Source organism: Cariama cristata, unplaced genomic scaffold, assembly GCF_000690535.1.
Source record: "Cariama cristata isolate BGI_N322 unplaced genomic scaffold, ASM69053v1 scaffold16407, whole genome shotgun sequence".
Taxonomy (NCBI): Eukaryota; Metazoa; Chordata; class Aves; order Cariamiformes; family Cariamidae; genus Cariama; species Cariama cristata.
In genome coordinates, this window is record NW_009626269.1 from 1 (window position 1) to 26,566 (window position 26,566).

General features: G+C 40.6%; 2 protein-coding genes across 2 annotated transcripts; both read left to right on the forward strand.

Annotated features, from left to right (window-relative positions):
* The first annotated feature begins 290 nt into the window (after nucleotides 1-290).
* On the forward strand, nucleotides 291-17,013 carry SLC18B1 (solute carrier family 18, subfamily B, member 1). The gene is made up of 13 exons (XM_009703969.1): nucleotides 291-332; nucleotides 1,420-1,515; nucleotides 3,478-3,551; nucleotides 4,362-4,509; nucleotides 7,459-7,615; nucleotides 9,121-9,257; nucleotides 10,978-11,079; nucleotides 12,051-12,142; nucleotides 13,296-13,391; nucleotides 14,200-14,274; nucleotides 15,748-15,841; nucleotides 15,942-15,988; nucleotides 16,947-17,013. The coding sequence occupies exons 1-13, from the start codon at nucleotides 291-293 to the stop codon at nucleotides 17,011-17,013; spliced, it is 1,227 nt and encodes a 408-aa protein (XP_009702271.1).
* A 1,261-nt stretch (nucleotides 17,014-18,274) lies between these two features.
* LOC104164600 (pantetheinase-like) lies at nucleotides 18,275-25,392 on the forward strand. The gene is given in 10 exon segments (XM_009703973.1): nucleotides 18,275-18,322; nucleotides 19,189-19,276; nucleotides 19,413-19,583; nucleotides 19,679-19,814; nucleotides 20,685-20,877; nucleotides 21,394-21,661; nucleotides 22,997-23,373; nucleotides 24,269-24,396; nucleotides 24,398-24,428; nucleotides 25,273-25,392. Coding segments are annotated over 10 exon segments (1,560 nt in total).
* Nucleotides 25,393-26,566: the final 1,174 nt, after the last annotated feature.

A 26,566-nucleotide genomic window follows, 5' to 3' on the forward strand; every position in this document is an offset into this window, starting at 1 on the left:
CGCTGCCTTTGCGGCGAAGTCTGCGGTGCGGCGTGCGGAAAGAAATAAAGTAGTACGGCTTGATTTAATTCCCCAGACCCGGAGGGTAGAGGTTTTGTGCGGATTTCAATTTTCAAACTTGATTTGCAAATTGTGTTTCTCTCTATCAGTTCATAATACTTTTTTTTTTTCCTTTTTCTTTTGTATTTTAAGAAGATGGCGTGCCAGAAGCACTTTCTGAGGAATCAAGAAGGCTTACCAGAGAACAGCTATTTACAATAGCCGCAACAGCTTCTATAAACTTCAGTTCAATGATATGCTATTCAATCCTGGGACCCTTTTTCCCTTCAGAGGTAAACGAACAATTTAGCCAGCTACTCTTTAGATTATTTTTTGCACGTTGAAACTTTTAAAAGGCTCTTGAACACCATGGGACCTTTATGGCTGGCTGTAAGCTCTGAGTTGGACTTTTCAGTTGTGGGAATTCATAGTGGTAGCCTGATGCTGGCTAAAATAGATTAGAGTGTATATCACGGTGACCTGGATTCTGTCCATGGAGTAATTTCATCTTCCCTGTGGCTGCAGAGGAAACAGCAAACTAATGATATCAGATAGCAGTTGAAATGGATGCCTGGAGAAGTGAAATAGTTTTTTGCCCAGTGTTCCATAGTAGTTTGGTAGTAGAGCAGAGATTAAAACTCTGCCCATGTCCTCACTTGCATTTCAGTGCCTCAGCCACTCAATGACTTTTCATGTATAGCTACCTCGCCGTTAACCCGTGCTGGGCCATCATTCACTGTGTTAAACTTCCTGACCTAGCAACTGAAGGGGGAAAAAAAAAAAAAATAACCTCTGCTTATGTTGAGTGAATACAATGTTTAAATATAGGATGAAAAAAATGGTCATGGTGCCTTTGCAGCAGAAGTCCATTTCTATAATGACCAAGTTGTTCCCAAGTGTTAACAAAGAAATGTTAAGATTTTTTTATTGCTCTAACTATTCCTCTGTATTGCTTGTACCCAAGTAAGTGTATTTTGCCAGTTGGATAAGTCAAAAATTGGCTTGGTGCTTGTTATGGGCAGGCATGATACAGTGACGTTAACAGATACCTCTGTTCACTGCCCTGTCACCATGGGAGGGATCAAAGCCACCTGTATAAAGTCTGGGCACCTGTTCGGTAGTTCAGCAAACAGCACAGTGTTTCCATTCATTGAGGAATGAACATTGCTTTTCCCTTGATTACATATGGCTTAAATAGAAGTGCAACATGTCTTTCAATTGTTGTGCTGTTACCTTCTGTGGCCCTATTGCCTTTGAGAAAGGAAATGCTTTGTAACTGCACTAATAGAGAATTAAAAAAAATTAAATGTACAAGGCATGAATGTTATTCATCTCAACAATTTGCCTTCATCTTTACACAGTTGTGATCTTTTTTTGCAGGCAGAAAAAAAAGGTGCAAGTAACACTGTTATTGGCCTGATTTTTGGATGTTTTGCTTTGTTCAATTTCTTATCGTCTTTAATCTTGGGAAATTATGTAAGTATAATTGAAACTGTAACTTCTGTGATGGCACAGGCTCATACATGAAGACAGTGCTCTAAGGCTGAGAAAAGAGATGTCTCTTCAGTAATGCTCCTGCAGGCTTGTGTCTCCAGTAACTGGAGCCTGGCCAGTCAGTCTGAATCTGATCTAAGTCTTGCCAGTACATTAAAAATTACTCTTCTACAGTTCTTGAGGGTGGCATAGGGTGGTGGACATGTAGCTGGTTTTTTTTTCTCCTCTGGTTAACTGTTCTGTTTGCTTCAGTGTAATCTGCTGATCAGTTCTCCTTTTTATTACCTCCTTTCCCCCTACCTTCCATTTTATTTGTTATACATATATTGTTTGCCTTTGGTGACATTCTTAAGGTGTTTTGTTTTGGGTTTTTCCTTTAGTTAGCTGCACCCCTTCTTCTTTTCTGGTATGTTGTTTTTTTCTTAACATTTCCTCCTATTATGACTCCCTGCTGCTCAACTCGGTTTCTCTTTCCACTTCATTAACAGCAATATGAGATAAATATCTCCAGTTCTTGCAACTTCATTTTCCCCACAGATTCAGGATTTTTCTTGTGCTGAAGAAATTACAAATAAATTATGTAGCAGTTTGTTTGTTTATATACTGGAGCACTGCTGTCTATGCATTTTTGGCTAGGGCTGTTCAGGATCATACCCTAGGTTGGGGCTGCTGCAGTGTCACAGTCTTCGCTTTCTCTGCCTGGGCAGTCTCTTTGCTGACCCTGTGGTGAATGATTTTCTCTGGTGGTGAGGTGGCTCATGAAGGTGTCCCACAAATGCCATTGATAAGTCCAGTCTCGGTGTCTGTGATGGCATTCAGCTATGGCACAGCCCTCACCAAGTGCTTGATAGGGGAGAGAGAGAGAGAGCATGCCATCCTTGCTGCAGACAGGTAAAGTGAGCACCAATAGACATGGACAGTCCAGAAATCCTGAAGGTTTCAGTGAAATTTGGCAAAATATGGGCTTTAGTAATAATGGCTGAAACGCAGGGACTTTGTCCAGGCCTGGACAAGAAAAGAGTCTGAAATACCTACTGTCCTTAGGGGAAGTTACAGCATGGATTTAGAAGCTCAGATGTACTTTATTATGGGATTGAGTCAGCTTTATGGCATGCCTCTTGTCATTCTTTCACCCTGGTGATGCAGTCTGAAATGAAGGAAGGTGGGGTCATTTCCCTGGTAGTGAATAGGGAAGCCTGAAGCTACTGTGCGTCCTATGCCAAAGCTTTGTGCTATTAAAGGTGGTGATAAATTTGCCAAAAAATCAGCTTCCAATGACTCTCCTTAGCCATATATGTGACAGGCGTTGCTGACATAGCATCACTGATGGTGCTGGAAGGGAAATCATAGAATCATTATGGTTGGAAGAGACCTCAAAGATCATCAAGTCCAACCGTATACCTGATGCCGCCATGCCCGCTAAACCCACTAAACCATGTCTTGAAGTGCCACATCTAAACGTTTATTGAACACCTTCAGGGATGGTGACTCCCACCTCCCTGGGGAGCCCGTTCCAATGCCTAACAACTCTTACAGTGAAGAAGTTCTTCCTAATATCCAGCCTGAACCTCCCCTGGCACAACTTGAGACTGTTTCCTCTCATCCTGTCGCTCGTTGCCGGGGAGAAGAGTCCAACCCCAATGTATAATGAGGAATGCTGCTGTAATCTGCTGCTCTACAGAAGGTGCAGCGCCTGCTGTGAAATAGTTAACTGCACCGTTGTCTTACCATTCTGAAAACTGGGTTAAGTCACTTATGTGTTTAGAATATTTTTAGGGTCACTGTTGCATGAAGGCACACCGGCAGGAGCAGTGTCTTCAGATCTTTTAGTGCATATGCTCTAAAGTGCCCGTAAGGTTTTGATTACTTAACAGTAACTTACTTTAAAAGACTTTTGGTCTGGGCTTGAAATAATAACATGTAAAAATGGTATTTAATTTACAGCTTACACATATTGGAGCAAAATTCATGTTTGTGGCAGGGATGTTTGTTTCAGGATGTGTGACCATTCTGTTTGGGTGAGTAATTTTTGTTGGTTCATTTTGTTGCATTGGTCTTCTAATCATTTTCATCCATATGAAAAGATGGACACAAAACTGGAAACTCTTGGGCATTTTTCAGGTGTTGATTGGGTCACCTAACTTTTTGCGTGTCTATTTTTTATCTATCCCTTGTAAAGCAGAATGAACACTTCTCCCCTTCAGTAGGTTTCAAAGCCTGTTTACTACTTTGAAAGCAAAGGAAGAAGGTTCTATGTATTTAAATAACGACTACAGTTGATGAACAGCAAGAAGTGTGTCAAAATACAGCAATAAGGGAACTATTTATGCATAATGTTTTAGTTGTTATTTTCTTAAAAATATTGAGAGCAAATGGGAAGCTTTGCCTGGTAGACAGAGAGGCTAAGCCACTCATTTTAGCAAAATAGAAGTTTTATTAACAATGAAGGAAGCTTTTATTAGATAGTTGTAACTCATTTCGTCAGACTCCTTGCACGATTGCTTGGAAGAGCTATGGAATACAACAGAAGATGGCACTGGAGTTTTTCACAGGTTAGGTTTTTTGTGCTCTTTTCAGCACCAAAGAAAGGGGAAAAGGAGAAAGCTGCAAGAAATAGTTTGGTAGAGTTTAAATGACTTCATCAATGTGATTCAGAAAGATGTGGCAATGGAAAGCATTGAGTGTCTTGTAACTGTGTCCTTTAATGAGTAAGAAATGATGCTCCAGGGCCTTTAGTAGATGACTTGTTGCATGCTGAGAGATCTCCATTTACTGTTTGGGTTTGTGGGGGTTTTTTGTGTGTTTTTTGTTTGTTTTTTTTTTTCCAGAATGCTGGACAAGGTGCCAAATGGACCAATATTCATCAGTTTGTGCTTTTTAGTAAGAGCGATGGATGCAGTAGGTTTTGCAGGAGCAATGACAGCATCATTTTCAATCCTTGCAAAGGCATTTCCCAATAATATAGCTACTGTCCTGGTAAGTGCAAAAACCGGTGTTACAGCTGAGTACCTGCAATATGATAAATTGCCAGTAGGCAGCCTAAAACCAGGAGGAGAAGAGATCTGCTGTCTCGTGTGCAGGCATATTTGAAATCATCACATAATGATTGTTTGTAATCTAGAATCATAATCCTAGAACAAGGTTAGACCTTATCATAACTCCAATTAGATATAAATTAAGCAGTATGTATTAGCTGTTTGTGTTTTGAAGACAGCTGACCATTTATGGCAGTAGTTTTCAGTTGAAATCAGACTATTAAAATACTGATACAGCTTTTAGTGACTACTTCTACATGGATAGTAAGAATCCAAGTGGATTGATTCAAGAAATTTGATTCATTCATTCAAATAGTGTTGATTTAAATGACTCAAAGATGCAAAACTGGAAACAATTTTGGTTTAATTTTTCTAATCTATTGATAAAAGTGATGTATGAGAAGAGGAGAGCTAGAACTTCTTGAAATCTGGAGGGCACTATTTCTGGTCATCAATGATTCATTTCAACTAGAGATACTACCCTTATTTATTCATTTTTTATAGTGTTAGGAAAAAAACAGTTTGGTATTTGATAAAATGCTGCTTTTTCTTTTTTGATAAATTCTGGTTTCAATTAGAATATAGACTGACAGAAATAACTGGGTTAAATTTTAATGAGTGAACAAATGTTAAGAACATCCTTCAGAACATTTAATAAAATTAGAGAAGTTGATACTTTTATTAATATTGTTGTTAAGCTGTAGAGTTACTTCTATAAATAAATGTCTGTAAAAATATGGCCTCCTAACTAGCAAAAATCTACTCAATTGTATCAGCAGTGAGGAGCTGGCAATTTCTTTGGAAAGCAGGTTATGTATTGTAATCATGTTTTGGATTTATTCCGTCGATAAGGTTAAGGTTTCCTGTTTGCAAATTTTGAAATGTAATTTAAATAGGTAAGAAAAGTAACCTTGACTTAAAGGGACATAGTTATCTATCTAATAATCAGACTTGAAATGAAATTCTGTGCTGGCAGCAAAATAAACATGATGTGTAGCTAAAAACTGTACATGGTGATGAAGATCACCTCAAGACCACAATCAGAAATGCTACACAGCTGTAGCCTGGTAGCTACCTTTTTTTAAAATCTAGAAAGGGTGCTGTTCGGAGACAGATTACTTTTAAATGTTGGTCTGTTTGCCATATTATATACTCTAATGTCTTCTGCATGAAAATAAAACCTCTTCAAATTGATTCATGTGGACTTACTGTCCTTAAATGGACATGATGGAGAGTTCTTGTTACTGTGAGTGCTGCTCATGGTGGTGGCAGAGGCAGGAGACAGAAGAAAGCTCATTAGTTGAAGCAAGGTGCATCCTATGGTAAAATCATAAAGCCTGAATGAATGGTTGAGGGATTTTTAGTCTTGCTTTCCATTGCACTTCTTGACAGTGCTAGATACTGAAAGGCACTTTTCCTCTCCTTACCCTTTTGGTACTGGTTTTCAGCCCACCTTTTACCTATTGTTTTCTTTTGTCTCCTTAGCTTTAGGGCTTGTAAAGGATCAGTTGTGTCTGTTTAGTATCAGCTTGTCATTTTACCCATTGGGTACCCTAGAGAACATATGAGGAAGTTTTGTTAAGTGTAGGCATGTCAGCCTTGTTGAAATGGAAAGTTCAGCATCTGTCAACATGATCCCTCTTTTGGAGGTATGAACGTCAGCACATAAGCACTATCACTTTTCTTACAATATCAGGTTTACCTTATCGTACCCTGATGTGTAATTATGCAATGCTTCAGCTCCCCCACACCCCCCAATAATTCATTAACTTAGAAGGGCTAAATGATAGACGGCCTGATTTGTCTCACCAATCATAAATATTTTTATGGTTGTTGAGCAACATAAGTAAAAGCATGATTTGGATGCAGTTATGTTAACTCATGGGCATTCCATGTGTTGAAGTTTTCCAAAATGTCTCAAATCTGTCTAGAAATGCTGTAGACTTGCTAGTCATATGTTGTTACTAGTTATTTCCTTTGCTAGGAAAGGAAAAGACTGCGATCCTAGGCTGGCCTAGGGTAAAGAACTTGATTATTGCTGACAGTGCCCAGTCTTGGGCTATTTGACCACTCTGACTTGTATCAGTAAAATTAAAGTGAGGAGGAATCCCTATTCTATGTTTCTGGGTCCCAGAAGTTAGCAAAACTTTCAACTGTAAGCAATTATTACCACCTGCTGTTACTGGTGGTCTAAGCATTGATTAATCAACTGCTGAGGCAGATGTTGACAGTGGTGACTACGATGTTATAACAGAAGATTTAAGTATAACTGTATTATTGCCCTTTAAAAAATTAGTATCTTATAAAAGATGCCAAATTATTAAATTGTGGCCAAAAATATCTGAGTTATCCCCATTGCAATTTCACTGTTATTTCCTAGCCCTAGTCAGTAAATCCAAACAGTTGGTCATGGAGAGAAAGCTTAAACTTGGCCCGTGTACCTCACCCCATGAGATAATGACCCATCCAGGTAGGCTTGTTTGGGTCCTCCCGCTCAGGCTGGAAGGTAAGGGCAGGTTGGAGAGGTGATCACTTCAGCCTGAGTTGTCCTACAGGTGCTTTCTGACTCTAGAGCATTTGTCTTGCCTCAGGACTGGGATCTGTTAGGTGACAGCAGAGTGACTAACCCTACAGTACAGGTGGTTCCCTGTAGTGAAGCAAAAAAGGTGATGGCTGTCACACAGAAAACTGTGAAATTCCTTTCGCTATCCCCCCGTGTGAAGGTCACTACTAGCTGTTATCCCCCTTAGTGATGCAGTGTGTTTTTCTTTTCACTAGGCTGAGTATGTTGTGCTGTTCCTCAGACAAATGGCTTGCTTTTTATTCTTACATCGGAGTTTCTCAGCATACTGACTTTTTTTTTTTGGTTGCTTGCTTTTTCATCTTTTAGGGCAGCCTTGAAATTTTTACAGGGCTCGGATTGGTGCTGGGCCCACCTTTAGGTGGCTTTTTGTATCAATCGTTTGGTTATGAGGTCCCTTTCATTACACTGGGATGTGTAATGTTGGTCTTGGTGCCTGTGAATATGTGCATATTACCAAAATACGGTAAGCATCCTTCTTCCTGCCTCCTTCACTCACCTTAATTTCTCATGTTTTTAACTGTCCTTTAAAAAAAAAAATACCCACTTGTGAAGTCTGATCCAACTCAGAGGGCAAAGCTCCAGCAGAATTAACTTGCGATCTTGACGAGTCCCATGTTTTAATGCTAACCTAAATTAATGTGTGCAGATGACCTGGAATGAGTCCCAACACCTCATGCCCATCTCTGCAAATACTAAGAACTCTGTGTGGAAGTCTCTTTGTTTTCTTTTGTCTCCTTAGCTTTAGGGCTTGTAGAGGATCAGTTATGCCTGTTTAGTATCAGCTTGTCATTGCAGCTAGTTGAAGAAAAGCTGGAGATAGATTTTTGCCTAAAACAAGACAACCTGACATGTTTGAGGGGTTAACAGTGGGGGGAAAAAACAGAATTACAGGGAGGACAAAAAGGGTTTATTTGTACTGAATGATGCAGGATCTGATTAACATGAAGGAAAGTTAATAAATGAGGGATTTAACTGAGGTGCTGGAAGTCTTATAAATTTGATTAAATTTTAGATGGTCCTGCTTGTACAGAAAGCTAACTTAAAGATAAGTCTCCACACAAGATCGTAATTGCAAGGTTACAATTCTGTTAGTATTTTCTAGGAAAAAAACCCAGTAACTTTAAAATACTTCTTTTAAAAAATCTTTTTCCTCTTAAATATGAAAACCTTGGAGAATAACTTCGTATGTATTGGCTTTTAGAAGGGGGTTAACCATGTGCTGCTGCTGCTGGCTTCCCCCCACCTCCCCAAGCTCTGAAATTGTCTGGAGTCAAGATATGACTAGCCAATTTGAAACTACGTTAAATAAATGTTAGCTCTGAGCTGGTGGATGCTAATGAATTAACTTGTAGTTCTATGTATACTTTAAGACCACATTCAACTATTAAAGCACCAACACCATCAGGAAGGGGGCCTGACTTAGAAATGACATCTGACCATGACATCTGAAAGAAGCTTCCTGTCTGGAGCACAAATTGAACATGTAGGAGACCTGAATGACTAGTTGCTTAAAAATTGGGACAGATCTCAACTGATAAATGGCAATCTTTTTGTTTTACTTTCAAAGCGTGTTTCTCTGATTGGATATAAATGGTTCATGCATGTGTGCATGCGGTTTTGAGTTGAGATGTGTCCATGAGATTTTCCTTGTATAAGGGCTAGCAAAAAAGTAACTGTATTTTCATGTAATTGGAATAGTACATGCTTTTGTTCTTTTCAAGTTGGAGATTTGTAATGTTGCAACCTAAATTGTGTACTTTTCTTCTTTTATTCACCTATCAAATTTGGCTTTTTAATATAGAAATAGTATAGTGCATAATAGTCTGCTATTGACTTTACTCTTGTTATCTAACAAATTAATAGGAGTAGAAAAAGGGAAATACTGACTTCTTTTCTGAAGAAGATAATCAATCATGAGGTTATGCTGCTGAAAACAATGCAATTTCTCCCCCTTTTCTCTTGAAGCAGATTCGATCCCTAGCAAGGACTCCTTTTGGAAGCTCATTCTTCTGCCAAAAGTCTTAGTACTCTGTCTTACTATATTTTCTCTAAGTTCATGCTTGGGCTTTTTGGATCCCACGATGTCCCTATTTATCCTAAAGAAGGTAAGTCCTATTAACATGCAGGGAAGTCTTGATTTGCTAAATAGTAAATAACTGATTATAAATGTGGTTTAAATATCCTTAACAAAATTAAGCATTATCCAGTTACACTGCTTTAATTAACAGTTAATAATATGATTTCCAAATAGCTTGATTTCCACAGTACTGACAAATCACATTTTCCATTGACACCAGCTGTTGCTGCTGGGTCTTGGTAACTTTGAGAACAAGGAAATGTAAGGCCTTTAAAAATGTGCTTTTTCCACTTAATTGGCTTTCATCTGCAGAGTACCTTCTCTGAGCAGGGCACAGCAGCTGGTTTGGTAAACAGGGACTTTTTCCTTCTTTCTGAAAGCAAATTCTGTAAAACTGCAACAGTCACTGACAGTGTTATATCTCTTGATGGTGGACATTTGTTTTTTGGGAATGTCACAGCTCTGCATTCTTTCACAGCAATGCCAACAGTAAACTGATTGCAGCTATGTAGCCTGCCAGCTGAGTTCTCCACTCCCTCATTAAAAAGGCAAATGCCATCTTATTTCTTTATTTTAACTTTATTTTAATATTTATTTATTTGTTTCCTACTTTATTTATTTATTTTCCTCATGATATTTAAGGTAATGAATTTGAAGTAAATGGTTTAAGATTCTGTTCCTATGTGAAATTGGACAATGCTTTTTGAGTGGTTTATTTAGGAATTGTTTTTCCAGGGAACAGCCTTTCACACGATGTTGTGCTCCTACTTTTTGTCTATCTAGTCCAGTACTTAGAGCACTCATCCAGGATGGAGGAGACTTGGTGCTAACCTCTTCCATCAGTGGAGATGTGAATGTACATCTTCCCTCACCTGGGAGGGATCTGTAATTATCCTACTCTAGAACACTGTGCACTTCTGTGGCTCCTCTGCTTTCCCTCTGCTCTGTGCTAACTGGTACTTGCTGTAAAAGGGCTGTAGCCTTCTTGGCAGGTGTTCTAACCACTAAATTAGAATTATTATCATGTGCTTGCATATAGCAAGGAAATAGTGAATATTTATGTAGTTCATGCCACATGAAACATCTTGGAATACCTTCTAACTGGTCGTTAAAGCACTCATTTGAGAGACTGGTATGCTTTTGGTTCATTACACATTTTGTTTCAATACAGAAATGTGACTACATTAGGAAAATGTAGACCTCAGGGTGTTTGCAAAAAGCCTGTTACTCATTCTCATGAAAATCCTCCTTTGGTTGAAAACCTAGAGTTGTGTTTTATAGGACTACTTACTTTTAAGATGCACTGATTAGCAGCGGATGACTACAGTATTTACGCTTTTCTAAGTGGAAATAAAACTGAAGATTGGAGAGGTAAAGACTAAATCCATCTAAATTTCAGTGTTTGAAGTGTCTGTTTTAAATGTACCAGGTATTAATGTTAGAATCTAGTGTGCTGGTGTAGGGACACAGCATAGTGTTTCCTCCTGAGATTCTCTAGGCTTTATCTGAATGCAGTTGTGTCAGGTGTTTTCACTCCATGCTTGGAAATGGAAGTGGAAGGAAACTGGGAGCTCTGCTGATGACTTCAAGTACTTGAAAAACCTCTGTGTGGTATCAGTAAAATACTTAAAATCGTGCATTTCAGTATTTTGACCTAAAATGTAGTTCTTTGATTGTCCTTTAATGAATGTAGCATATATACTGTTTGATGTTTTGGTCTTTTGTTTCATTTGTCGTCTTTTCTGTAGTTCAAACTCCCAGCTGGTTATGTGGGCTTGGTATTCCTTGGTTTGGCACTCTCGTATTCCCTGTCTTCTCCTGTCCTTGGATTCCTAAGTGACAAACTGCCAGTGAGTACCACCCTGCTGTTTGTGGGTGCACTCTGCACATTTAGTTAAAACTGGAAGACTTCCTATATTGAAGGGATGGATGTAGGCCTGGTCCTATAAAGGGATCTGTCTTTCAGAACCTTGCACGTACACTGAATACTGCCAACTTGAAGCTCTCATTTGGAAGATCCAGTTAATATACGAATGTCCAGAATAGTAAAGGATGTTGGATGAGTATCCTGTAGTTGGAATGTGAGCTTTTCCGGTGGACCTAGCGCAATCTATTTTCAGCCAAAGTGGAATGGAGAGTGGGAAAATATGTCCTGGTTATCCATGGTTTTAACCACATCTAATCTTATCAGCTTTAGAGAAGAGGAGTAAAGATGTTCTGGTTAGCTGTATTGACTTTATCTCTTAAAAAGTGTAATATCCAAATTAGATCAGCACACCAACTGGCTATGGTTCTCTAGCTCGTAACTGCACCATAGAAAGAGACTTTGACAGTGGTATACGTAAAACTGCCTGGTTGACGGCCACTGCTAATTGATTAAGGAAATCTACACTTTGAGTGCTGTGCCTGAAGGACAGTGCCAGTTTTCCGACACACTCTTTTTCTCTGACAAAAACTAGTAATGGCCTTTGTACATGAGAATTGCATGCAATGCTACATGATATTTCTTATACTAAGGAAGAGTAAGACCTAAAAATGCTTTTCTAACAGAGAAGCACCGTTGCTCAGTATCCTGAAGAAATCTTTGTATTATGCAACTGCTGCCAGTGATTGCTTTGGTGGCAAGGAAACATGAATTCAGTGTTTGTTGATGGTGTTCAGAACTGGCAGAGAAACTCTCAGTTTGTGCGTAATGGTGGTCCTTACAGGAGATGTACTTTTGAGGAGGTGAAGGTTTAGAAGAGGGGTATTAGGAAAGACAGAGTAGTTACATTACAAATTCTCATCTTTAAATTACATCTCTCTTCCTTTTCTTTCACAGTACCTCAGGAAGTGGCTGCTGGTATCTGGAGGCTTAATGACAGCACTGTGCTTTTTCATGTTAGGACCTGCTCCTGTCCTGCACATTGAAAGGTACAGAACTACCTCTTCTTGAGCCTCTCCTCTTACATGATGTTTTTGTGATAGCTGTCATGATGGTAGTCATGTGTCTATAATAAGCACTTCTCATCATGAAACAGAGTGTTTTGGGTTTTTTTAACTTCTAATATGAGACTGTGAATGTAAAGCAGTGGAAGCATCTGAAAATGGAGATTTTACAGCTTCATAAAATAGATCCTTTTCCTTTGCTTTTTTTTACTCTTACTGTATTTGGTGGGAAGAATGCTGCTTTTTATTTTCCTTTCCTTCCAATTCAGTGGCATTTCCAGTGCAGCAAAACAAAGTTATCTTTCTGTCTTATTTTCCAATTTTCTCTATTTCATCAGTGTTTCTTAACTATAGATTTTATTTGCATGGCTGTGCAACAGTATAGACTTTTCTTCTCTCTGTGTATAGCTTACTGAGGAAAATGCCAGATCATAGCTTTGTTTTCAGCTAGCTAAGTAAAGACATTGTCTGTTGCACCTGAACACTGCATTGCCATATCTCTCAAGTTAACTCCCAGCAAAACACTGCTACGTTTACAAAACAGCGGTGCAGTCCTTTTGTCCTAGGTTCTCTATTCTGTTAAAGGTGATGATAGGCTTGCTAATGTGCAGAATTAGTCAAATCCTTCCTCCTAGACTTATAGTTTTAAAAGAAGATCATACATTTGAAACCGATGAGATCATATATTTGAGCTGGTGAGAAAAAGTAGTCAGTAAAATCATCAATGTTTTTTTCTTTAGCTAAGTCTATTTGGTTATAATGTATTAGGCTACAAACTTTTAGCTGCAAAATCCTTCACTTGTGCAACAAATCAAGCCTGGAGCTTGGACATATGTATTGCTGAGTTAAGCTAGTCTGTCTGCCTCTTCTCTATGTGCTCTTCTTAAAATGAACTTTTGATAAGGAAATACTTAATTTGAGCACAGGATTTTCAAATTCTTTTACAAAGTCTTTTTTTAAGCATAAAACTGTATTTTTCAAGTCTTAGTGTTCAGTTAAAGTAGAATTCTTTATGGCTTCTAGAAACCTAGTTTTCTCATCAGTCATGGAGAGCTGCTATAACACCCTTCAGTCAAACAGGATCCTTACTTGAAAAGAGTCTTCAGAAGCTAACTGCTTTTAAATACCTCTTTTTCAGTCAGCTGTGGTTGTTTGTGCTAGTGCTGGTTTTGATTGGCTTTTCCCTTGGCATGAGTGCTATCCCAGTATTTCCAGAGATACTGCACTGTGCATAGTAAGTAACTCGGTCCAACACATCTTTCATGTTGCTGACAGTAGGAAACTGCAACTAATTTTCAGGGGTGAATGTGAAGTGGGGTTTTGATATGGCTTTTTTCTTCCTTTTTGAAACAAAGGCAGCGAGCAACATTTAAATGCTTCCACTACTCTCTTGTCTTAGTTTTTTCTAAGCACCCCAGTCATTATACTCCAAATATAATTTTGTAAATGTGTACCTCAGTACTATGAACACACTGAAGTCCATCAGACTTTGGGTCTCGTAGCATGGGTAAACCTGTGTGTGGTTTCATATACATAGGATTTATTTCAGCTTCTGAGGACAAGTAATAGCAAGCAGTTTTCACTGGATTTTCAGACTGCATTGGCTTTAACAGCTGCACCTATAGGAGTCATACTTGCTCAAAGTACAAGGTCTGTGATGTGGCTTGGCAGTGATGACCTAGAAGGGTCTTGATTTACTTTTTATTAGTATGTTCCTCTTGGAACAAGGTCTTTCCTTCTTAAAAGCCACCTGTCACTGTTTTACACTTGCCATACGAAACATGGGGAATGAGCGATGGTGGGACATTAGGAATCTTACTCGGAAGACATCAGAGATGAGGAATAGCACTGCAATCCTCCAGAGAGGCAGCAAAGAAGAAAATACTGGGTAAACAGACATGATTCCACTGTATGGCTTTGCTTGTTAACTATTTATATTGCGTGTAAATTAAAAGGAGGGAAAAAAACTCTCCATAGGGGAAGGCTATAGACTGAGACACAATAATGTGTTGTACTACTCTAACCGGTCTGTCTGTCTGCAGTGAGAATGGATTTGAAGAAGGTCTGAGTCTGCTGGGACTGGTGTCTGGGCTCTTCAGTGCCATGTGGTCCCTTGGGTAGGTATCCAGTCACCTTTTTGTGAGCTGTGAGCATTCAGTTGTTCTACGCTATTGCCAAACGAAAGCCTGCTGCGTTACAACCAGAAGTCTTGCATTGCAGTCATTGTGTTGACCTTGATTCAAAAGGTTCTTGCTAAATAGGTGCCTGGTGGACACGTTAAAGCAAAGCTTTTTACCCAACAAAGGGAATGGACTCTGAATTTGTCTTCCTTGAAATGTATTGCCCTGCATGTCAAAAAGCTGCAGTGATTAAGAGGATGTTAGCTTACGCTTCTGTGTGGTCCTTTTTGTTGTCACTGAAATATTGAATGCTTAATACAGGGAGAGGTGGACCCTAATTTTTTACAAAGCTAAGTCCACCCACACGGAGCGAGCTAGAAGGTATCTGCTCCTGACTAATTCTGTTATCCAGTTTTCATTTTCCACATTTCCTCCATTTGTCTGGGGTAGCTAAGTGTAGAATCTTCTCTTCTCTTTCAGCCATATCCATTATTTAAGGTCTGTGTTTGTGTAGCTCAGCAGAGTGTGTCTGTGTTTATTACCCAGTGGTCGTTACAGAAATGAGTGAAAGGCGCTACTGGCTGAGTGACCCTTCAGACTTGTCACTCAGTGGGAAGGGACAGAGTTCCCCTATTGACAGCCACTTCCAAGATTTTTTTAATCTGTCCTTGTAGTCCTCTCTGGCTGCAGGTGGGTTTCAGTGATACAAATTTGCACCATTTTTTCCAAGCTAACTGAAGTTCTAGCTGTCCGGTTTGTTTGGTGTAGGGTTCAGTACAGATATGGGTAGTATAAAGTTACCAAACCCCAGTTTTACGCTGTTATCAAACCTGGTTTTATTATGTGACTTGCTTCCAGGAAGTCTCGCTACTTTTAGATAGTTTTGTCCCTTTCTGTAACAACAGACCGTATCATGTAAGACCTTTCATAAAGTGACAGCAGCTGCATGACCTTTCATGGCACATTTAGACAGGCATGAAATGAAGGTGCAGGGCAGTTACATACACCTCAATCTTGCAGTGACCACATCTGTCACAATGTGCCTCCCCACCTGCCTATACCCATCAGTCTTTTGTTTTGAAGGCTGGAAGGTTTAAATTTTCAGGGATAAGAGTTTCAATTCTATCATAAAATAAATTTATTAATGTAGATGCCCTGGTAGAAAATGGTCCATAATGGGGTGTCTGAGCCATTCCAGATACAGAAAAGAGTGCATTCAGCTTTCTAACGTGGATCCTACTTCCAGCTGAGGAGGTAACTAGACAGGTTTATTGGGGCCATGGCAAACAGAGAATTAATACTTGTTGTGTATTATAGGAAAGTTAGGTCTCTGGAAGACAATCTCTTTGTTGATGAAGGAGAGAGCATCAATGGAGGGAGGCCACAAAACACAATAAAAATGTTCTCTGAGAATATGATATGTTATCTTTTTTGTTTGGGATGCCAATACCTCATTTTGATTTGTTGCAGGGCATTTACAGGTCCCACTCTGGGAGGATTTCTAAATGAAAAGCTGGGTTTTGAAGAGGCCTCAGCCATCCAAGGAGGATGGGCACTGTTAAGTGTAAGTAATTACACATTTTTTGCTTTTTATATCTATTGCAATTATGAGCTATTGCATAAGGTTATTATTATTACAATTGTAACTGGCTGTTTCCTCAAAGGGTCTTGCAGCTGGAATATTCTATATCACTGAGACAACAAGGAGAAGGTATGCTGAGATATTTATTCTTTATTTTACTTGCAGCCATATAAAGCAAAACTTTGAAAGCTGTGCTTCCATTTTTTCCTCACTACCAACCTGATAATGAAAGACAAGATGAGCAGTAAAAATATTGCTTAAATACTTTGTCTCTATGCTTTCCTAAATCCCTACTGACCTAAACTGTACCCTGGGCTGCATCCAAAGCAGCATGATCAGCAGGTCGAGAGAGGGGATTCTGCCCCTCTGCTCCGCTCTGGTGAGACCCCCCTGCAGTACTGCCTTCAGCTGTGGCGTCCTCAGCACAAGAAGGACATGGACCTGTTGGAGCGAGTCCAGAGGAGGCCACGAAGATGACCCGAGGGCTGGAGCACCTCTGCTGTGAGGACAGGCTGAGAGAGTTGGGGTTGTTTAGCCCAGAGAAGAGAAGGCTCCAGGGAGACCTTACAGCAGCCTTTCAACACTTAAAAGGGGCTTATAAGAAAGATGGGGACAAACTTTTTAATAGGGCCTGTAGCGATAGGGCGAGGGGTAATGGTTTTAAAATAAGAGAGGGTAGATTCAGACTAGGTATGTGGAAGAAATTTTTGACAGTGAGTGTGGTGAAACACTAGAACAGGTTGCCCAGAGAAGTTGTGGATGCCCCATCCCTGGAAACATTCAAGGTCAGGTTGGATGGGACTCTAAGCAACCTGATTGCATTGAAGGTGTCCCTCATTGCAGAGGGGTTGGACTAGATGACCTTTAAAGGTCCCCTCCAACTCGAACCATTCTGTGACATGATAGGTGTGAAAGCAATAGTACATAGTTCTGTGCAATAGTGAGGAACTAAATCCAGTGATTCACGTAGCTCTTTCCACGTAATGTGTGGCACTTTTGCTATAATGTTGGTATTGCATAGAAGTATCTAGAGAATATTAAACCTGTTTCTTCCTTCCTATTCTTTTCCTTGTCCAAACAGGTCCAGTTCCAGCCCGCAAAATCCTCCGGGTAATAATGAAGAAAGAACTCATCTGATGGGCAGTGAAACATAGCCAGACATACTTTCAATTCTGTGTTCACTATTGTGGCTTAACCTAGTGTTGAGATGAGTGGACTTAACAGTGTTTCATTATTCTGGAGCTGGGATTCATGATCCCTTAGTGAACAACCACTTGTGGTTTCGTTGTAGCTGCATTACTGTTTTGAAACACTAAACACTGACTGCCTTTCTTTTGGGAGTCCTCATGTGGATTGGCTGAAGTGATGAGTAACCCTCAGATATCAGCCTGTCTAATTGTGTTCCATATACAGTGCTGCACTGTATGTGAAGAGGGGTGATTTCAAATGTCTGGTTTCTATACTTGAGCCTGCTATGCATTATTCTTCGGTAAAGCTACTATTTTACTACCATGATTTTCTGTATTTTTTTAAAGGAGGTTCATTATCTTGTAATACTTTAACTGATAACATAAAATATTGAAACAGAATTTGAAATGAGAAATTGTTTTCAATAAATCAACTTTTTTTTTTCCTAAGTTTTATGAATTTTCTTAGACAACAAGAGTCTAAAAGACTTTGTGGCTACTAGCACTTGTATTTTCTTGAATGTGCCTGAAAACTGGAGGCAAATGTAACGAAGAGAAGAGTTAGCATCTCTGCACAGAACTACCTGATCTTCAGTCCTGGAGGAGACTTGACATTGCATGTGTATACATACACACACAGACGTAGGTATGTTTGTATTATATGTGAAGACTGAGCTTGGTGTGAGAGAGATCTATTTTACTAATAAATGCCAGCTGGAATGTTTGTACCAATTGCCTCTGCAACAGTATATCTAGGAAAAGTACAGGCTACTACTTTCTAGCAAGGGGTGGGGGGCGAGGAAATCTAACCTCCTCCAGATGCTCAGCGAAAAAAACCTCCGGGGGCACAGAGACAAGGGCACACCTGGCAACCTCACACTGGGCTTCTTGAGCTTGGTTGTGGCAAAAGTCTTTTAATTTGTCCTTGAGCTCAGAACTGGGTCCTAGAAGGGGTTCTCTGTGGTACCCATTTTTCTGTAAATGAAAAAAATTGCCTGGGCCTAGCAATTTCCAATCAGTTTCTCTTGTGAGTAGCTACTGGAATTTACCTGAGAAATAGTTCTTCCTCTGTCAGAGCCCTGTTTGAGGCAGCAGCAAGAAGAACTGCTCTGACTTCACAGTTCAGTTGGCTACATCAGGGTACCAAAGAGCAGGCTTCCCCTTGGAACATCCTGGCAATAGCTCCCTGTCCTTTTGTATCAGGTGTTAGACTTCACCAAAACTGGGAATGTACACCTCAGCCCATTATGAAATGCTGACCCTGCCAGTGCCAATGGTGAGGAGAAGCTGACAGGACTAGCGATAGGTGCAAGGTGCACAAGATGCAGATCTGTAGACATGAGACTTACTTGGCTCTGTGGAATGACTTGGTCACTTACCTGACTTGTGCTGTTAGTATTTGAAGTGACCAGGATTACCAGAAAGAGCACAAATGTCATTGAAATTAATAAGCTGTCCTGCAATGCATGAACTTCACCAGAGCTCCAGTAGAAACTAGACAGGCTTAACTAACCCATCTAGCTTTCTGGCAACACGTCTTCTTCCCTCTTCATTCTTTCACATACACAATAGAGGCAAAAGAAACCTGGTTTCCAAACTTGGTTTCCACACTTGTTCAAATCAACTCACAACCATGTTCTCTTGCCATGATGAACCAGGGGTCCTGGAACCATGGTTAAGGCAGAGCAATGGGATCTCCTATGGGAAACTCAGCAACCCCTTGGCTGGTGCTGTGCTTGTCTCATGCGGTGGCAGATCTGAATACCCATCTGCCGTTACTAACACAGTTGTACAACTGTGAAGCTGTGATAAGTAGGGACTGTGCCAGGCATAGCCAAGCTGTACTCAGCTTAATTGGAGCTGCCTTGAGCTGGGGTGGGACAGGCAGTGTCGGTGCAGCAGCACTGAGCTCGGGGCCGGCCGCCTGCCCCCTCCAGCCCTGCCTGGAACCCACGCCCTGAATGTGTCCGTGCTGGTCTTTGCTGAGATTTCCCAAACTCTGGCTTCTTTTCCTGCTGGGACCCGGGCTTGCCTTGAACTGCATGACTACAGCGATGCCACGCCTGAATCATTCTCAGATCTGACGACACACGTGTTTTTTCAGCTGCAGCACGGCAGTGACTTCTCTGCCGGTTGTGTAAGGCAGAATTGCTCAATGCTGGTGGCTCTCTTGCCTTTGATGTTGTGAGACTTTCCGGGCAGGGTGATTGCATCTCCTGGTGTTGGCTTTCTGCTGCTCTGGGAAATTCCCAGGTTTTTGTGCAAGGATTTCCATTTAAAGCCCCCCATCTTTGCTTGTCCTGGTCTCCTCTTGGGCGACTTCCAGGCTCCAGACATGGGGCTTCCTAAAGCTCCTGCCTCTGCCGTGCTTTTGGTGCTGTCTGCTCTGGAGGCCTCTGCCCTGGACAGCTACACCACAGCCATCTACGAGCACAACGTGGTTTTGTCAGAGGACACTGAAGTTTCTCCTGAGGGGGCCTTGACGCTGATGGACAAAAAGATGGCAATTTTGGAAGCAGCCATCAAAGAAGCAGCCAGACAAGTACTATGACCTCCTTAGAGACATTAGTTTTGGTAAATGCTGACCATTTATGCCTTTTCTTAATGGTGTTTTTTGGGGTTGTATGTTGATAACAAGGTGCCCATATCATTGTGACTCCTGAAGATGGCATTTACGGCTGGGTCTTCACAAGGGAAACAATATACCCTTACCTGGAGGATATCCCAGACCCACAGGTGGACTGGATTCCGTGTGCTGATCCTGGAAGGTATCGTCCCTGCTGTGCACAGGGGAACGGTCCGATGGGAAAGACTCTGACCTTTAGGAGTGGTTGTTGATAGTTTTAAATGTCTTGGAACAACTGCTGTGAAATGAAGGCAGGTTAGACATCATGTAGTTGCCATAAATAGCTTTAGACAACTTCCTTCATAATTTTTCTCTGTTGCTTTTTCTGGCTGTAATTTTTTTGATTTTAGTTAGCATATTCATAAAGGTTGAGATTTACTTAAAAGAAAAACAAAAACCTACAGAATCTATATTTCAGTAATGTGTTCCATGCATGTTATAGAAAATGTTTAAGATACAGGAATATTAGGAATATTTGTGAATAAAATAACAGCTACTATTGAAATTATATACTGCACAATTTCAAATTTATGTTTTTGAATCATGATGTGGTATTTTCCTTAATAAATTGCACATTTTTTGAAGCTGCAATATTTGGTGAAAGATAACAAAACATAGCATAGAAGAAACCAATCCTAAGCTACCTCAGGACAGCAGCCAAATCAAGAGCTGATGTAGAACGGCTGAGATTCGCCTGTGTGTCAGTGTAACATCAACGCTGTGCCACACGCCGGCAGCAGAAGGGAGACTTGGAGGTGCAAAGATTTGCTTTGACTGCAAGGAAACCCCTGTGTTCCTCATTTAGTCAATGTGAGGCGAAACCAGAGTTTCAGCACACTAAATTTTGAAGAACGAAACCACTGCCTTCTGTTGAATAACAGAAAACAACAGTCTCATATTAGATATGACTAACTTAAACCTATCATTCTTGTGATCCGTAGTCAGTGTTGGCATTTTTATGGATTGTCTGGTTTTCATGTTTTATTTCCTTTCCTCCTTCCCTGCTGCTTAGGTTTGCTCCCTCACCTGTGCTGGAAAGACTGAGCTGTCTGGCGAGGAATAACTCCCTCTATGTGGTTGCAAATATAGGAGACAAGAAGCTGTGTAACTCCAGTCATCCAAGGTGCCCAAGTGATGGTCATTATCAGTACAATACCAACGTTGTCTTTGACTCAGAAGAGAAACTGGTGGCTCGTTATCACAAGGTGAGGGGATTTTACGATGTTCAGGAAGTGCATGATCCTCGGGTGGTTAAAGATGTGAAACAGAAGCTGCTTCCCAGGCTTAAATGTATTTGTGCATAGAGTTGTTACAGAGCAGGTATCAGAGGGCAGGTGAAAGCCACTGCCTTAAGATCTCTTCATTCCTGCAATTCTGAATTTCATAGCAAGTAGTGAAATGAAATTCATTAAAGCTCAATAAGCTGTCTATTTTTACTGTTTCTCAATAGGAAGTGACACATGAGATATTAAAACATTAATGTCCTAAACTCCTGCTAAGTAAATACAAATCCCTTTTACTAGTATAAATCAGAATCACAGATATTTTTGCAGTGATATGAAGTCTCTTTTTCAAAATTAAGATATGGCATGTTCACAAAACGTATTCTCCTTTACTTGCATTTAAGTAAATGAGTATTATATTCAGTATTAGTCCGATTTAAATGGTTTGATTTCTTTTCTCATCTTTTTTTTTCTCCATTCCTTCGTTTTCATGAACAGTACAACCTTTTTGTGACAGAAAAACAGTTTAATTACCTCAAGGATCCAAAATTTGTGACTTTCAACACATCCTTTGGCTACTTTGGCATTTTCACTTGTGCAGACATACTCTATCATGACACAGCTGTGGTCTTGGCAAGCAGATTTCAGGTTGACACCATTCTGTTCCCAACTGCTTGGGTTAACACTCTTCCACTGTTGTCAGCGGTCCAGTTTCACTCAGCGTGGGCCATGGGGATGGGCGTCAACTTTCTTTCAGCAAATATGTGCATCTCCACTTTCGATCATAGAATCATAGAATCATTATGGTTGGAAGAGACCTCAAAGATCATCAAGTCCAACCGTATACCTGATGCCACCATGCCCGCTAAACCCACTAAACCATGTCTTGAAGCGCCACATCTAAACGTTTTTTGCACACCTCCAGGGATGGTGACTCCACCACCTCCCTGGGGAGCCCATTCCAATGCTTAATGACTCTAACAGTGAAGAAGTTCTTTCTAATGTCGAGCCTGAACCTCCCCTGGCACAACTTGAGACCGTTTCCTCTTGTCCTATGATATGGCAGGTACTGTGATATTGCTCTAACTGATCTTGTTCGCATGAGCAACATTTTTATCTATGTAGTGCAGTTGACCTGAGCAAGAAATTCCCATCAGCTTTAGGCATGCATACACATGTCAATAGGATTAGGACAAGAGAACTTGTACAGATAAAAAGGAAGTCAAAATGTGGTATGTAAGAACTCAGAAATGCTTACGTTGACTAGAACACCTTTATTTACTTGTTAAATGATCAGTCCTGGGAGTTTATGCATGTGATTCTTCATTTTCTAACCCTGCTGTTTAGCGATGTTTTGGTGATGTGAAGGCCCAAACTTTTTTTCTCCACTAGGTGGAAATCTAACTCTGGGAAATGTTTTGGTGAGTCCTCAAACCTTACTTCTGGGCTGCAGAGTGTCTGCCAAGTTTTCTTTGCAGGCTCTGTTTTCCCTGTGTATTTTTCCTGAGCGGATGCTAGAAGTCAAGCATAAGTTTTGCATGTGCTTGCAGAAGTGAGAGAAACTTACTGGTGTTGCTAAAATGTAGTCCTAAATTTTGACTTCCAAATAAAAGCAGAGAGGGGCTGTTCCTTCAGTTCTCGGTCATTGGTGACCCTATGTCATACAACTTGTATTCTTTATGGATAGGTTTTACTCTAGGCTTTAAAGATTTATGTATTTATGTAAAGAGCTTGCATAAAGATGTGACTTTTGGTAATATCTTTTCCTTACAGAACTTTTTTGACTTGACAGTGTTACCATTCATTTTAATCAGAAATATTGATTTCTAATGCACCTACACTCATTGAGGAATGTATAGCTTCAGCCACTTAAATCATATATAATGGCATATAATTAGCACACTAATTTTGTCACAATACATGAAGTATCAGAGTTTGGTCTTCTGTGCATTGATTGCAAAAAGCATTCTGTTAGGATTGTAGTCTGTGAAGGCTTAATTTAGTTTCAAAACAATCTGGTAAATATTAGAATAAAATTTGGCACATGTTTAATTAGTGAAGACTGCTTACTTGCCCCATACACTTGCTTTTGGATTAAAAGCTTTCTGATGTTACGTGTTTGCTGGGAGTGGTATTTATGCCCCAGATGGTCCGAGAGCATATTATTACAATACAGAAACAGAAAATGGTCACCTTTTGGTGACAGAACTGAGTTGACACCCACGTCTCTCTCCTGACTATCCTGCTGCTGTTAACTGGAAATTGCACGCCAGCGGGATGAAACAGCTTCCACCAAACAGCCACCACTTCAGTGGGGTCGTTTACCATGATCTCTTCTCCTTCATGGAGCTGACTGAACCCAAGGGAGATCGTGCCGTTTGCCAGCAGGACCTCTGCGGCCATCTGAGTTACAAGATGGCAGAGAAGCAGAAAGCCTTTGATGGGCTACATGTTGTTGAAGGAGAGTATTATTTGCAGGTAAAAGTTTTCCGTTCTTATTTGGACAGTGGGAAGGCTGCAATACTCTCTTTGCAGCCCCTTTGCATTTGTCTCATACTTGATTGAGGGGGTTTAAAAGGAGGCATTTTTTAGGTACCTCTGAAAGCATTTCTGTTCTTCATGATGCATTTTGACTTCATTAGGGCTGTTGATCCTTCTTTTCTGTCTGTGTTATAAATGATGAAAGCGAAGACCCTGAGTTGACCCTGTGCTTCAAGGAGGTTTCCATATATGTGTACAAAAGGGAGAGAAGATTGTTAGAGTTCTCCCTGTCTTCACAGAGATGCTCTTGTCACAACAGAGAGCTGTTTTCTGCTCAGTGGTTTTTACCATTGTGCTGATGTGATTCTCTAACATGTGGTTATCTTAACAAAAATAAGAAACTAAACACGGATATAACATTTGTATTCACATAGCTTGTCAGTGTATTGATTCTTTTAAATTTCGCTGTTAGGCTTTTTTTAATGTCCTGCATCTTTATATTTTTCTCTATATCTTTAGAGTATTCCCACTAGAGTAGGCAAATAAGTGTGGCATCAGTTTTTTAGGAAACTCAGCCAGAGCTGAAGTAACTTTCCTAGGTCACAAACTATTCCACGTCTATGACTAAATGCATATGCATTATGCGTGAATGCACACGTAACTTATAAACACACGTGTGTACACACAGACACGGTGCTTTGCTGCGGTGCTGGCAAAAAACTGTCTTTTTTACAAAGTTTCAAGTGCCACCGACAGATCCTCTTGGCCTCAATAAATGAGTGGAAGTATTGGACCATTTCTTCATCATGACAGCTTTTCTCACAATCAAATCCAATTCTTGATTGTTGAATGCTTAGTGGTATTTTACCTTTCTGTACCCTTCTCCCCGCAGATATGCACGCTGCTCAAGTGCAAGAGCACAGATCCAAACACGTGTGGGCAGCCGGTGGAGACGGCACAGACCAAGTTTGAGATGTTCTCCCTCAGCGGCACGTTTGGCACTAACTACGTCTTTCCAGAAGTCTTTGCAGCTGGCTCCTGGGGAGTTCAAGGTAATGGGACACGCTCGTGAGTTGTCAGACTTGGAAAATGGTCAAAAAGCCAGTACAGGACACAGGAGCAACTTGGTAGTTATCAGTGTCCTCTATTTTGGTAGCTGGCTTGAGTTCAAGGCAGCTTTATTGCTGCCTGATTTTCCTAATTGCATTCATACTGCATGTCCATCTTGCCGATTCCCTTCTTCCCTGTTCCCCCAAATTCCCTGGAACAAGATCTTGCTCAAGACAGAAGTGTAGTTTTTCTCAGACTTCACATCTCTCAGCTAGGTCAACATTAAGAAAGACCTTGAGGTGCTGGAGCGAGTCCAGAGAAGGGCAACGAAGGTGGGGAAGGGTCTGGAGCACAAGTCTGATGGGGAGCGGCTGAGGGGGCTGGGGGGGTTTGGTCTGGAGAAGAGGAGGCTGAGGGGAGGCCTGGTTGCTATCTACAACCACCTGACAGGAGGGTGTAGCCAGGTGGGGGTCGGTCTCTTCTCCCAGGCAACAAGTGACAGGACAAGAGGGCATAGTCTGAAACTGCGCCAGGGGAAGTTCAGGCTAGAAATGAGGAGGCATTTCTTCACAGAAAGGGTCGTTAGGCATTGGAGCGGGCTGCCCAGGGAGGTGGTGGAGTCACCATCCCTGGAGGGGTTTAAGAAAAGACTGGATGTGGCACTTAGTGCCATGGTCTGGTTGACATGGTGGTGTTAGGGCAAAAGTTGGACTTGATGATCTTTGAGGTCTCTTCCAACCACATCGATTCTGTGATTCTGTGATTAATGAATATATTATTTTGTGTTTGTCATACAGTAGTACTGCTATGCTGATGTTCCTGGTTATTTTACTTTTCCATAACTAGGTGCTAACTGATGGACGTCCAATAAGTCGGACTAGTACATCAAAGCCAGTTTTGAGTGTAACACTCTTTGGGAGGTGGTATGAAAAGGACCCTCCACGCACACAGCAAGCTTCACCATGATTTCACTGCAGATCCTTTAAGATCTCATCTGCTTGTTTCTGTAATGCTAATTAATCATAATTAATCACAATGTTAATTAATGTTAATACCCATAATTATAATGACATTCTATTTTTCAAGTTGCCTTGTCTAACAACATAGTCAACAAATCAATGTGCAATGGCTCGATTTTGCAGCAAAAATAAATTACTCTGCTGGGCAGCTCTGCATGTATTTTTACACTATAGGGTCGGTTGTCATAGGCTTGACCTTGACACTGGGGACAATAGAAAATAAATTCCTCTGACTTCGGTGGTGTAGGCTTCAGGCACATAGCAGTGGGTTGTGGCCCAATAACAACCGATTTTTAATTCTTTGAAAATTTTGGTGGAGTATTAGAAGTCGTTTCCACAACACTGCTCTGCCCCATTTCTGAACACACACTTCTAAACTAGAGATTAACAGAACCTTTGAAGGCCAATGGTTGAACTTTTATCGTTTACTTTGAAAAAGAAAACAAACTTCAAAACACCACTGCTTAAAAAAACAGTTATTCAACTCAGCACACAGTGTCATGTGTCATCGTGCCATGCCCTAACTTACAGCTGGAGGAGTCTACTTGAATCTTTCTGGCCATAGTTTTAGGGTGTGGAAAATCTCCTTTCCACAAAACTGTTGATAACTGTGTCACCGGTTTCAAGCAGTCAGGTGGGTCCACATCAAAAATTCTCAAAATGAGCGATTTTGCAGGTACATATCTGTCTTCCAGTGAAATGGTTGCTTGTGCTGGTGGGAGCGAGGGTCAGGACTGTGCAGGCAGGTGTTGGGAAAGGCTGGAGAACAGCTGGAACAGACCGAAAACACTGGCCCTGCAGACTGTATTTTCTAAGTAAGTAGACTGGCTTACTTGGCATGGCACAGCTAAGATTTCTACGTGCGGTTAATTCTGTTGTTTGTTCTGCACGTTTGTTCTGAAATAAAAATGTTGTTCACATTTAATCTGACCAACATCATAAAAAACATAGACTTGCAGGATGCAAAATACATTGGTTTTGAACAAAGTGAATGTTGTAAAAACAAGATCTTAGTCTGTAAATGTGTTAAATTGTAACCTACTACAATTCATATAATAGAAGTATTGGAAGACACTCCACTTGTTTGTGGAGAAAAAGGACTGTATCTCTGCATTTACATC